At 47.4% G+C, this 14,462-nt stretch overlaps 1 protein-coding gene across 1 annotated transcript; it reads left to right on the top strand.

Annotated features, from left to right (window-relative positions):
* Window positions 1–11,892: 11,892 nt before the first annotated feature.
* Window positions 11,893–13,957, top strand: LOC137428568 (uncharacterized). The gene is given in 2 exon segments (XM_078777315.1): window positions 11,893–13,556; window positions 13,558–13,957. Coding segments are annotated over 2 exon segments (2,064 nt in total).
* The last annotated feature ends 505 nt before the right edge of the window (window positions 13,958–14,462 follow it).

The raw sequence follows: 14,462 nt of genomic DNA, 5'->3' as shown, positions 1-14,462 counted from the left end.
TGTGAAACTGTTTCATAGAACTGTGTCGTTTATGTACATTTTTAGCCGCGTCGCAGACGCTGCTCATAGAGTGCACTCTGCTGTTGTTGTTGTTGTTACCACGGCTTCTTCTTCTTCTTCTTCTTCCTCTTCTTGTTCTTGCAGAGAAGACAAAACCTCAAAGCTCCACCCATTCTGGGAACCATAGCTCCACCCATTCTGGGAGAGCCTTCATATGAACAAATATCCACCATTTTATTAACTCGCATCGCTTTGAGGCCTGTTTTGTAGGCCCGTGGTGTCTTCCTCTCACACAGTTTTCTTTCAAATCAAATTCGATATATCATTTCATTTTTCACAGTCGCCAACATTGTTTTAGACTCGGTTGAAAAAAAACGGGAAGAAAATGCGATGAAAGTTGCCCTTTATAGAACGAAATGAATTCTCAAAGGCCTGTAACTTCAAGTCCATTGACATTTTTTTTTTTTAATCGCGGCATGCTCAGTCATACACCGCCCGAAATAAGAGACGGGAAAATGCCGAGATATATATATTTTGTTTAAATCGCGGCATGCTCAGTCATACACCGCCCGAAATAACAGACGGGAAAATGCCGAGATATATTAAAAATTCGTCCATTTGATGACAATCGTCACGATGAAATATTTAATTTATACGTCGTCACAATAATGTGGAGAGAGGAGCATAGCTTCGTTCACGTGTAGCCACACACGGGAAATTGCCGAGATATTTTTTTTTTTCAATCGCGGCATGGTCAGTCATACACCGCCTGAAATAACAGACGGGAAAATGCCGAGATATATTAAAAATTCGTCGCCACACACGGGAAATTGCCGAGATATATTTTCGCTTTGCACAAAAATAACATCAAGTAATCGAATCAATAGGAATGTCCTGTGCTTAAAACATCGACGTTATAGGCACAGCTGCATCTAGGCATTGTGTAACATCGACGCGGCTTTTGTTTTAATTAAAACTTTTTGTACTTGTTATTTTATTACATTCACGTAGTTTCACATTCTTGACTTCGTGGAGCTTCTTTTGTGGTTCAAAAAAATAAAATAAAGATGGATTCTTCTTCATCGCATCGCGTTCTCTTCCTGTGAAACTGTTTCTCCATTTAACGTTTCCAAAATCAAAACTTCAAAAACTTCTTCACTTCGATTAGAAAAAACTTCAAACTTCAAAAAACGTTTCCAAAACGTCACTCCATTTAACTTTATTAAAATGACGATAAAGACCATTTGACCATCGCCTTCGCCCAGCAGACGCCAATACGATGGTGTCGTAAGATGGCGTCGTATCGGCCGATAATCGGATGCTTTTGGGTCCCAAAGTCGGCGAATTCAGATTTTTCGAGTATGGCTGTACGTGATAAACAAAGAGCGCGGTTCGTAGATGGAAAATGCATTAGTGCCGTGGGCATGGGGTCACTGGGTGCGGCGTAAAAGGGATAACAAAGTCCAGTCCTTACGGTATTATTATATAGATGCGCTGCTGTGTTTAAACTTTGCGCAATCACAACTGAACACCGTGATTGATACGATTTACCACTGTCCTAAATTTAGTTCCTGCCGTGATATTCCTGCCGTGATATTTCAAACCTGCCGTGATATTCTTTCATTAGCGCCGCTCTGTTCAACTATCACAAAATCATGGCCGACAATCGTGGTTGAGATGGACTTCGCCGTTTTTGACAGATGTAATAACACGTTTTACGTCGATATTTTTTTCATTTGAGTGCTGAAATGGGGGTGCATATTATATATATATATAAGTCTGCAGATTTTTACACCGTGACAAAAGTCCAAGTTGGGGGTGCGTGTTATGCACAGGGGCGCGTTGTAGTTGAAGTTTTAAGGCAACAATAATAATATTCATACCATTTGGCAATAATGAAACGAACGTATAATCTCCGCCCTGGTCCAAGCAGACCTGGGCTCGGTGAAAGGTAAACTAATGCTGAAGCAGCACAGCAGGCAGGTATGCCACAAGGCCGTTAACAAAAACTACATCAAACATGCATGCAGCATGGTGTGGTATTTTTATGGCTTCGAGATGAGAGCTGATGAGACAGAGCAGCAGAGGAAGGCAAGGAAGTTAAATAACTTAAATAACGTGAGATATCGAGATTTGATCGATGTAATTGCATAACAAACGTCCAACAGTTACACCCCTCTATCCCTTGGGCTAATGGGTGATTTACATGTTCCCGAGTGCATATCAAACCTCATAATACAAGATAAGAGATCTACGCAGAAAGCAGCAACACCGTAACACGGATGTATTTACTGTGAGAGGTGATAGGAATAGGAATTAGGAAAAAAGTGAATCCGGATACAAAGGAGTTTGAAAACATCGACGTGACACATTGACACATAGCACGGAGTTTAAACCCTAAAACGTGGTTCTGAAAGTTGCTTCTCGTGGTCTCATGAGCTCGTTGTTTGATAATTTATTTATGTACAATACAACCAAATGGAGCATGAAAACGTTTTTTGAGGGTGTCATTTGGCGCTCCATCCACTTTGTGCCTGGTGGGGTCGCCCCCTCTGCCCACCCCTCCCCCCATCACGACGCCACTGCCTGGGTCACCTTAATCTCATCCTGGATGTGCTTAACAGACCGACTCACCTCGTCTTGCAGACTCTGTTGGACCCGAGCAACCTCTCCCTTGATGGTATTGTCCCAAGTCTCCAGCCACTCCTGAAACATTTCATTCACCCTTTCCCTAGTCAATTGTGGCCGCCACAGGCCTTTACTAATAAACACCCGCCCTTGTTCTGTCACACAAGCCTCCAATTCCTTTACCTCTTCCACAAAACCACCACTCTGGTGCTTCACAAAAATTCCCCTTCCTCTCTGCTGGTGCATTCTGGCATCCACACAGGTGCGATGGCCTTCCAGGTCCTCTTCCACTTTGTCAATTCTCTTTTTGTCCCCCGTCGCACAGAGGAGCGAAAGGGGGACTATGGTTTTCCCCTCCGTCGGTGTGTCCGTCCATCCGTCCGTGCGTGCGGGCGTGCGTGCATAAGCGAAGGACCGCTTTCGAATTTGGTGTGTGGGTGCAACCCACGTCAAAATCCAAGAAGGCCGCTGCCATGTATGTCTGATGCCATGTATATCTGAACCTTGTGAGCGGAATATCTGGAAAAATAAGCGAAGTACCAACTTCTAATCTGGTGTGTGGGTGTATCTCGGCATAAGGAAGAACCCTTTTGAAAATTGGGTCGCCACGTCAAAATCCAAAATGGCCGCCGCCATGTGTGTCTGAACCTTGTGAGCTGAATATATTGAAAAATAAGCGAAGTACCAACTTCTAATCTGGTGTGTGGGTGTATCTAGGCATAAGGAAGAATGCTATTGAAAATTGGGTCGCCACGTCAAAATCCAAGATGGCCGCCACCATATATATGTCTGAACATTGTGAACGAAATATCTTGGAAAAATAAGCGAAGTACCAACTTCTAATCTGGTGTGTGGGTGTATCTAGGAATAAGGAAGGACCCTATTGAAAATTGGGTCGCCACGTCAAAATCCAAGATGGCCGGCACCATATATATGTCTGAACCTTGTGAGCGAAACGTCTTGAAAAATAAACGAACTACTAACTTCTAATCTGGTGTGTGGGTGTATCTACGCATAAGGAAGAACGCTATTGAAAATTGGGTCGCCACGTCAAAATCCAAGATGGCCGCCTCAATGTATGTCTGAACCTTGTGAGCGAAATATCATATCATAGCATGTTTTCTGCGTCTTCCACTTTGTCAACTCACATCACTTCCCCGACGGGGGACCTTGGCGTAACGCTTGTCATTTCTTGTTTTTATTTTTTTTATTTTTTTGTATACAAGATCGAGGCTCGTGTTAGAGCGAGCACATTGAACATGAAAACATGCACAGACACATAAAACATGCAATGAAGGGAGTGGGAGACAAGATGGGGAGAGAGGGGGAAGCATACAAGCATAACATTTGAGAGCAGGGACATCGGGAGATCTGTGGGAGGAAGAGGGCGAGGGAAGGGGGGGGTGGGGTGGGAGAGTTTAAAAAAACATATGGACACTGTTATGACTTCCAGGAAAGAAGTCGGTATTTCAGAAAAGTGGATCTGGGGTGAATTAACGGGGGTAGAAAAGATCAAGGTTTTGGATGGGGGAAGATAAGAGATGGTGGTGAACAGCTGTTTTAAAGACCTGGAGGGATGAGTGGGATTGAAGAGAGTGAGGGAGTTTGTTCCAGAGGCAGGAGAAAAGAGGAATGAAAGAGTGAAGGTGAGCAGAGAGTCTTAATTTTGGCAGTTTGACCATAAGAGGGTTGCAGGCAGATCTTGTGCGACCTGCAGAGTACTTGGGGGACGGAGCACAGACAGGGCTGGGGGGGGGGGGGGGGCGAGGCCAGAGGGGAGTTGGTAGAAGACAGAAAGACCACCAACCAGCCTGTGGTGAGTGCGACCTGTGACCCTCACAATCGACTTCATCGCGGGAGATTCCAATGATTCTGAACGCTTTGGTTTCAACAGCGTGAAGACTAGCTAGGTGTGAGGCAGGAGCACCAGACCAGAGGGGAGAGCAGTATTCCATAGAGCTGCGGATGAAAGCCTTGTAAGTGGTGAGGAGCTCAGGTGTACCAAGGAAGGACTTCGCACGACGGAGGATGCCCAGTCTGCGACTGGCTTTGGAGGCCAGATTTGAAATGTGGTTTTCCCAGTAAAGATCATGGCAGATAGTGAGACCCAAAAGATTGAGTGACAGAACTTCTTGGAGAGGATTATTCAGAAAGTGGATGGGAGGGTTGTCCAGTCGGTCTTTTCGTAGAGACATCGTAAGAGTGTGAGATTTGTCAGGATTGAAAGACATGTTCCATTTGTTTGCCCAGTCTGTGATTTTGTCCAGGTCTGCAGAGAGTGAGGAGGCTGCAGACTGCCGATCTGAGGAATGAGGAATGGAGCGGCAGAGAGTGGAGTCATCAGCAAAGAGATAGAGAGGATTTTCAAGAGAGTCAGAGAGATCATTGATGAAGACCACAAAAAGCACAGGGCCCAGAACACTGCCTTGGGGAACTCCAGCCTGAACAGGAAGAGGAGATGAGAGAAACCTATTCAGGGCCACACGTTGACTATGACCAGAGAGGAAGTCCGCCAGCCATGCGTGGAGATTTCCATGGATACCAAAGGAGGAGAGTTTGGTGAGCAGAGCGGGGTGCCAGATCGTATCGAAGGCATGTGAAATGTCAAGGGAGACAGCTCTAATTTCCGGTTTGGCATTGAGGACCTCCATCCATTGTTGAGAAAGCAGAAGCAGCATGTCCAGAGTAGAGTGACCAGGTCTGAAACCAAATTGATGGTCAGAGATCAAGCCATTGGAGAAGCGGAAAGATTTCATATCTGAAGCAATGATGGATTCCATGACTTTGCTGATAATTGGGAGAAGGCTGATTGGTCTGTAGTTGCTAGGATCTCTTTTTGCACCTTTTTTGTGCAAAGCGGTGACGTTGGCTGATTTCCAAGCAGATGGCAGATGACCTTGAGCAAAAGAGAGGGTGAAGAGAACAGAAAGAGGGAGAGAAAGAGCGGAAGAACATGATTTTAGGACCGGTGGGCTGATGCCGTCAGGACCAGTTACAGAATCAGAGTCGAGGGTTGACAGAAACTTTTCCACCTTGTCAGGAGGAAAGGACACAGAGTCCTTTTTAGTTCTTATGCGAAAACTAAATGCTTTAAAAACAATTTAGCTCTCAAAATGAAAGAATGGAGTTTGGGCAATGCAATTTACATGTCTGTGATAACTCACATACTCTTGGCTTACAAAGGTCTTTTAACTTCTACACCGCTAATGGCAAGTCGAAGGGCCGGCGACCACGCACCGGACCATGCACCCGACAACGATCCGCACCATGTACTGGACAACGATCCGCACCATGCACATGACCACGCACCGGACTGAGATCAAGACCACGCTCCGTCCTACCTTCCGCGGCCGATGTCCCGGCGCACCCGTCGCGTCCCACACCATTGGTGCAGCTTTTGGTGAATTTATCCTCTCAACCCTCCGTTTGTCCCCGAACCATACCCTGGGTCAACACTGCCAGCACATCCATCCGATGCACCTCACCCATGATTCCACCACACCAATCCGATCCACCACAGCCATGATGGAGCCACACCCATCCGATTGACCACAGCCATGATGGAGCCACACCCATCCGATGGACCACAACCGGGATTTCACCACACCCATCCATCCGATGGACCACAACCATGATTCCACCACACACATTTTATTGCACCACACCCATGATTTAAAGAGAAAAGATGAAAAAAATCGAAAACGTCAAAATATCCCCTGATATTGTCACGTGCCCTGGACTTCGCAATTCCTGATACAAAATTTTCATGATGCAACTTAATTCAACCACATTTAGTTGTTGTATTTTAAATGCTAGCATGACTGTGGCACCTTGGGTCTGTTGCTGCTGGTTGACAGGGTTTTCATCACCTTTTAAAGTGAAAGGCTGGCTGGGTTAATTCAACTAGATGCATTGCGAAGCAAAAGATTCGTTGGCGTTTTTTTTCCCGCTGTTTCAAAAAGACCTAAATTCCGTTTAATGTTATCAATGGAAACAGAAGCATTTATTCATGCACTTGCATTGGAAAAAATGAAATTTTCCTCGAGTCTTCGCACCTAAAATCCTCCATGGTGTCTGCACCTAAATCCCTGAGATTTGGTGGCCTTGTGTGTGTTTGGTTGGTGGTTTGATCAATAACCATTCCTCTGGGATATTGGAAGGAGTAATATTAAGAAGCAGAAGGCATTTATTGGGTTTCAAAAAAGAGTGGAGATGGAGTTATATTCGTATAGGAGTAAGAAGAGGCAAGTTAAGAAAACTAGCCTGGCTCAGCATGATCCGCACGCTTCACCGCATTTTGCTTCAGAGGGATAGGCATCTTTGACCATGCCTACTTTCTCAGTGAGTGAGGGATGGTGGGAATGGTGACTGTGGGTTGGTGGTGGTGATGGTGGATTAGGGGTTGTGGGGTATGGTGGAGGGGGAATGGGGTGGATGGTGCTTGGGGGAGGAAGGGGGGGGGTTGGTGGGGGAGGGCGGCCAAATATATTGTTGGGGATCTCCCGAAGCCCGTCAACGTACAAAGGGGGGGGGGGTTAAACCCCTTCTCCCCCTCGGTTCTTCGTGTCCACGAGGCCAAGTTGCCACTCCCGTAGCGAGCGTGTAAAAGGGTATCGGGTCGATTCCACACGTACCTTTGGTACCCACACTGCCATGAAAACGGGGACCGGACCTCGCACAAGCCACGCTAATCGAGTACGCCAAGCTGTTTGCGTATCATGTGACTCGTGCCGTTACTTTTATTGAACCAGATTCGAGCGGTTTTATTCGTGCGATGCTCTTCCAATAGATGGAAATGACGGGGACGATCAAATAGAAGGAAGAACAGGTTTATTTACAATGTACAGGGCGAAGAGACACAGAGCAGATGCGTAACAGTTTTAACTTATCCCCAGACAAAGGGCCCACTCACCCACACAGGGAAAAGGAGGAAGGAAAGGTTCGCGTGCCCAAACGCGTCCTGGCGCCGTTCACTCCGGACAGCTCGCCCGGCGTGGCCCTCAGTTGTTCACGGCACGTGGGCTGGGAGCGCAGGCAAGGAGATTGCGCGTTTGTGGCCCGGAATGGGTCGTCTTCACACAGTGCAGTTAATATAGGCAGCAGCAGAGCGCAGGGCATGGGGAGAGTTTGTGTACAGCGACTATAACAAGCCAGACACTTTACTCGTGCTATGACAATGTCTCTTTCTCACGATGAACCAACCACAAACCTTGTGTGACTCACTCATTCTGACTCTCTCTCCGACTCTCTCTGACTCCTTCGGGGCGACTCTCTCTGACGCGGGGGGCAGGAGGCAGGGTTTTATATAGCCCCTCCCCGGTCCTATGCAAATTTTCCAAGCCCCTCCTCTCGCCGCCGTTGTGAGCCATTCCCCTTGACCCCTGATTGGCGGCTCGCTGCTTACCGGCCACTCCCTGCAGCTCCTCCCTTCGGCCTTGCCAGACTTGTTCCAGGCCGAGCACATGGCATTCTAGCCCAATTGAGGCCTACACTTACTGGCCTGCTCAACGCAAACGAACACAGGAAAGGAGACTATGCTTACATTTACAAAGAAATAACTGAACGAAAGCGAGGCTACATGTTGTGGTGCGACTACCTACGAGGGGGGGTCATTCCTTATTCACAAAACCGCAACACCACACCCCTCTCTCACCAGACTCGTCCCTAGTCAACCCCAACAATGGAACGACCGGTGGAGCCTGGCATGCAAATTTACCCATTACTTTTAAATGTGACACATAGGTGTAATCCCTCTAGCATTTATTCTGACCCATGTGTGCGACATTTCTAACACTAAATATGTCCCCCCTATTGCGTTGAGCAGCTACTCTAACAGATTCACACCCACAACTACCCGAGTATTTCTGGAATTTCAAACTACACACTTAGCCGCCGGTGGGCACATTCTTATATTTACAAGCACAGAACTTAGCTTTATTTACAATGCTATGACCCAGGACCTGCACTTTAGGAAGAGAGAATTGGAGGGGAGAAAAACACACTCATAATGGCACTTGCTGCTTGCATCTTGCTTTTTCCGTCCTCTGTGTGCGGCTAACAAAACCGGCTGGCCCTGACCGGCATACAGGCCATTTGAAGCATCAGGGCCATCTAATCTTACACATCTTCTTCATACCTGGCACACGATAGTAAACAATTTCCTTTATTTTTGCTTGGCCAGCAGGGCCACTCTCACGTGGTCCAACTGCGTGGCATCAGTGCCACTCAACAAGTGGTCCGAAGGTGCAAGATGATTTTGCAGCAAAATGCTGCACAGCAGAGGTGCAAGGCCACAAGGCTTGTGGTCCATAAGTGTGATAAGGTGCAGCAAAGTGGGTTTGGCAACAAAGTGCTGCACAGGTCGGCTGCCCAGGTGTAGAAAGGGTGCAGCAAGGTGGTTTTGGCAGCAAAGTGCTGCACAGTTCGGCTGCCCAGGTGCGACATGGCAGAATGGATGCTGCACAGTTCAGCCTCCAAAATTGTCCTGGGGCAGGGAGGGAAGACGAGGCACAACAAGCAGAACAGAAAAGACACAGTGGCACACAAAAAACAAGGCGACCAGCCACCACCATGCCTGGTGCGGTGCGAGGGACACGGTAGAGCGAGCAGAGCAAACTCGTCCATAACCGTCCGTACCCCCCACCATTGGCTACACTACCCTAGCCCCCCTTGTATTTGCAAGCCGTCTCTACGTCTTGTCTCCTATATCCCCCTCTATACCAAATTCGGCCCCAACTCCCTCCCAGGAAGGAAGGGATGGAACAACAACAATGTCTCACTTACGTCGTGATGCGTCTCACTACTCAATCAGCCCACAGTCCTCGGTGTGGAGCTCGTCCTCCTCGGTGACTGGCTGTGGATGGTGCAAAGGGATTTCTTGTCCTCACTACTCTACTGACATTTACACTATTAACTGCCCGGGGTCGTACCCTGCCAATCAGCCTCTTTAAACTATGTGGTTCGAAGAACCCGAATTTCCATTGCTCACCCTCCAAATCTGGGTCTCACCCCACAAATTTTCTCAATGTGCCCTCGCACAAATTCGGGGCAGGGTCGTGTGGCTCTACCAGCAGGTCTACCTACCTGCGCACCTCCGCCACTGAAGCCGCCTCCCGATCTTGCCTGCTCCTGCGACTACCGAACCGGGGAAGGCCGTCCCTTGCTCTTACCCCCTCTATGCCCACCTTGGCATCGGGCAACCCAGGTCCCCTCCTGCGATCCTCGGGCCCCACTCACAACTACCCTAACCAGCTCCCAGAGCCTACCTGCGGCCTCACCTGGCCGACAAATGACAAGTGGCAGAGTGCCCCAATAACCATACGCACCAATTAAGCCACACGCCCACCCATGTCACTGACTACTGCACCCCCCAAAACACTTCGTTCCACTGCCCGCACCACAGGTGTCAATATCCATGTAATTGACCTATGCCCTCTACCTGGCTTTACACTACCCCCCCCCCGGGCTTTCCTGAATGGGTTCCACTCCCCCCATTCGATCCTTCGCACCATGCATTCCACACCTTTTACTTTCACACACCATTTATTTTGCACACACCTCAACACAATTCCATTTATTTTCCAAACACAATTCCTCACTCACACAGCATCATCTACCTACCTAATTTCCCCTACAACTCGTGCTTCCCTCGTCGTCCCTTACACTATGCACTCCCTTTTCTTTAGCGACCACCTAAACTCTTGACGTCCCCTCTATAGTTCAGGTGTCCCTACTTAAATCTCATGTCCCGAAGGTCTTCTAAATCCCTATCAATTATCCTAGCCCTCCCTCGGCTAGCTTCGGTGCCCCATGGAGGCAACCATTGCTGGCACCTCCATGTGCCAATCACTGCCATTGCCCTATGCTAATGCTCATGCCCTCCCCCCCCCCCCCCCCCCCCCGTGGGAGTAATGGTGACACTACCGCATCCCACACACTCCGTTATCGCACACTCGGGTGCACATGCTTCCCACACACACTGCAGTGTGCACTCTTTTTCCACACACTCGGTCTTCGCACACTCCGGTGCACACTCGTCTCTCACACACTCCATTGTACACTCTGGTGCACACTCCTCCCACACACACTCCGGTGTGCATTCTTTTTCCACACACTCAGTTCTCGCACACTCCGTGCTTTGCATCTGCACACCTAGGTGCACTCACGCCTTTCACACACTTCAGTACGCACTCCTTCTCCACACATTCCAGTACGCACTCTCTCTCACACTGCACAATGGGCCCTTCGCAAATCGTACCACCCTCACTCGTACACGGCACAATGGGCCCTTCGCAAATCGTACCACCCTCACTCGTACACCGCACAATGGGCCCATCGCGAACGCCCGGGTCTTGCTTCTCTCCCAAGCGCGGCGAGCACCCGTTCGCACCATTTTTACTCACCCGGGGCCCTCCTTCTCCGCCAGCACCTGCAAACTTTTTATTTCATCAGCAAGCATGGCATCACGGTGCAAACACAGACTTTGTTCAGGCTCCATCACCACCTCCCGTGATTTGCTCCACGATTCTCCCGTCTCTTCGGCCCCAATTGTTACTTCTTTTTCTACCACGACGATCGTCGGCACCCCTAAAATTTTCTTTTCCAACTCGGCCTCGCCGGCGCCCCCAAAAATTTTATTTTCCAATGCAACGATCGTCGGCTCCTCTACACCCCGCGTCGCGACTCCCATAGCCCCGGTAAACTTGGCTGTCCGCCGCTCTAGCTCGCTCCCCACGTGTTCTCCGCACCGTGTCACCTTGTCGCGTACCACCGCGACCTTCCCGCTCAACCTGCGCCCAATGTCCTCCACTGCCTTTTTCATGTCTCTCTTTGACGCTGCCCTCATCTTCTGCATATCACACCTGGACTCCTCCCTCAATTTTTCCGCTTATTTTCCAGAAAATTTCTTTTTCCACAGGCGCTCACGAGCCAAAGATGTGCCACCGCCCGCGACCAAGCCCAGAACCCGAGAGCGATGACCTCTGTGACCGCCCGCCACACAGCCAGTACCAGAGAGAGTGAGGAGGGGGTGTGGTTGGGTGGGTGGGCACACCCTCCTTTGACCAGTTTCTCCCTTCGTCCTTTAGGGCCAGTTTTCGATGAAAATGGAGTACTGCACATTGTGCTTTTTAAAAATGATGCATGTTTCACAGCAATAATGATTTATTGATGGTTTTCTAAATTGTCTTTGCAGAGATTCAATTGAAAATGGTTTCTTATTCCAAGTCAAGTCCCCAATTATGTCAAGCAACACCAAGACGTGAGATGCCATACAAGTGCACTGTGTGCAGCAAGGAATTTTCTTGGTTAGCATCCTTGAATTATCAGAGAGTAGAACACGCAGAAGAGAAGCCTTGTAAATTTCCTGTGTGCAGCAAGAATTTTGCTCGTTCATCATTTTTACAAACGCACCAATGGATACACACAGAAGAGACACCCAACCAGTGTTCTGTACGCAACAAGGCATTTCCTTTTGCTTCACGTTTGAAAAAGCATCGATGGATGCACACGGGAGAGAAACCTTTCAAGTGCACTGTGTGCAACAATGAATTTTCTTGGTTAGCATCCTTGAATCATCAAAAACTAAAACACACAGGAGAGAGGCCTTATAAATGTCCTGTGTGCGGCAAGGATTTTGCTCATTCATCATCTTTAAAAGTACATCAAAGAACACACACAGGAGAGAGGCCTTATAAATGTACTGTGTGTGGGAAGGGTTTTCCTCAATTATCATCTTTACAAACACATCAAAGAACACACACAGGAGAGAGGCCTTATAAATGTACTGTGTGTGGCAAGGATTTTACTCATTCCTCACATTTACAAAGTCATCAAAGAACACACACAGGAGAGAGGCCTTATAAATGTACTGTGTGCGGGCAGGATTTTGCTCGTTCGTCATCTTTAAAAGTACATCAAAGAACACACACAGGAGAGAGGCCTTATAAATGTACTGTGTGTGGGAAGGGTTTTCCTCAATTATCATCTTTAAAAGTACATCAAAGAACACACGCAGGAGAGAGGCCTTATAAATGTCCTGTGTGTGGCAAGGATTTTCCTCGTTCATCACATTTACAAAGTCATCAAAGAACTCACACAGGAGAGAAGCCTTATAAATGTCCTGTGTGCGGGCAGGATTTTGCTCATTCCTCATCTTTAAAAGTACATCAAAGAACACACACAGGAGAGAGGCCTTATAAATGTCCTGTGTGTGGCAAGGATTTTGCTCGTTCATCACATTTACAAAGTCATCAAAGAACACACACAGGAGAGAAGCCTTATAAATGTCCTGTGTGTGGCAAGGATTTTGCTCATTCATCACATTTACAAAGTCATCAAAGAACTCACGCAGGAGAGAAGCCTTATAAATGTCCTGTGTGTGGCAAGGATTTTGCTTGTTCATCATCTTTAAAAGTACATCAAAGAACACACACAGGAGAGAGGCCTTATAAATGTCCTGTGTGTGGCAAGGATTTTGCTCGTTCATCACATTTACAAAGTCATCAAAGAACACACACAGGAGAGAAGCCTTATAAATGTCCTGTGTGTGGCAAGGATTTTGCTCATTCATCACATTTACAAAGTCATCAAAGAACTCACGCAGGAGAGAAGCCTTATAAATGTCCTGTGTGTGGCAAGGATTTTGCTCGTTCATCACATTTACAAAGTCATCAAAGAAAACACACAGGAGAGAAGCCTTATAAATGTCCTGTGTGTGGCAAGGATTTTGCTCATTCCTCATCTTTAAAAGTACATCAAAGAACACACACAGGAGAGAGGCCTTATAAATGTCCTGTGTGCGGGAAGGATTTTCCTCAATTATCATCTTCACAAACACATCAAAGAAAACACACAGGAGAGAGGCCTTATACATGTCCTGTGTGTGGAAAGGATTTTGCTCATTCATCACATTTACAAAGTCATCAAAGAACACACAGGAGAGAGGCCTTATAAATGTACTGTGTGCGGGAAGGATTTTGCTCATTCATCACATTTACAAACACATCAAATGATACACACCGGGGAGAAGCCTTACCAATGCTCTGAATGCCTTAAGGCTTTTGTTGATCTCTTCAAGTTGAAGCGACATCAAATAATACACACCAGAGATAAACCTTTCAAGTGCTCTGAATGCTTCAATGCTTTTGTTGACTTCTCCAATTTAAAGTGGCATCAAATAATACACACCGGAGAGATGCGCTACACATGTTCTGTGTGCACCACGGCATTATTGTATCAATCCAAGTTGAAGCGGCATCAAAAATCCATGCACAAGAGACAAAGGAGAGAAGACCTACAGGTTAAGCCTGACAGATCTTCAAGAAGATAGCACGATTGATCCAATTCACCACCATCTCAAGTCACTCCACTCCACTCCACTCTCCCCTCATCCAATCCGTGATATTTTGTACCCCTGTTACCAACCCACTCCAAACCCTTCTTCCAAATTTTCTTCTGCATCCATCTTGTCGACCCCATGCATCCGCCACGACCCATCTTTCCTTCATACTCGTCTTATTTGCCCAACTCTCCCTCTATTTTATCCTCACCTCTGCTGTCGTTGTTTCCCTCCCATTCCTCCTCCCCCTGTTTCTCCTGCTCCTTTTGTTCTGTTGTTTCCTGATCCGTTCAGTGTTCTTGCTCTTGACTTTTATTCAAAAAAGTTCTGTGAGGTAGAAACAGAAAATACCGGTCACCTTCTTTCAGGATATGAAAAGACAACTGTCTGAATAACTGCATACACAAAAGGACAACAATGTGTGCAACGTACACCATTGGGACATCTGAAAAAATTTCAACATCTGGGTCTCAGAAAAAATCAAGGAAGCATGAAC

Source organism: Myxine glutinosa, chromosome 5, assembly GCF_964187855.1.
Source record: "Myxine glutinosa chromosome 5, kmMyxGlut1.1, whole genome shotgun sequence".
Taxonomy (NCBI): domain Eukaryota; kingdom Metazoa; phylum Chordata; class Myxini; order Myxiniformes; family Myxinidae; genus Myxine; species Myxine glutinosa.
This window is presented reverse-complemented; position numbering and strand designations above follow the sequence as displayed.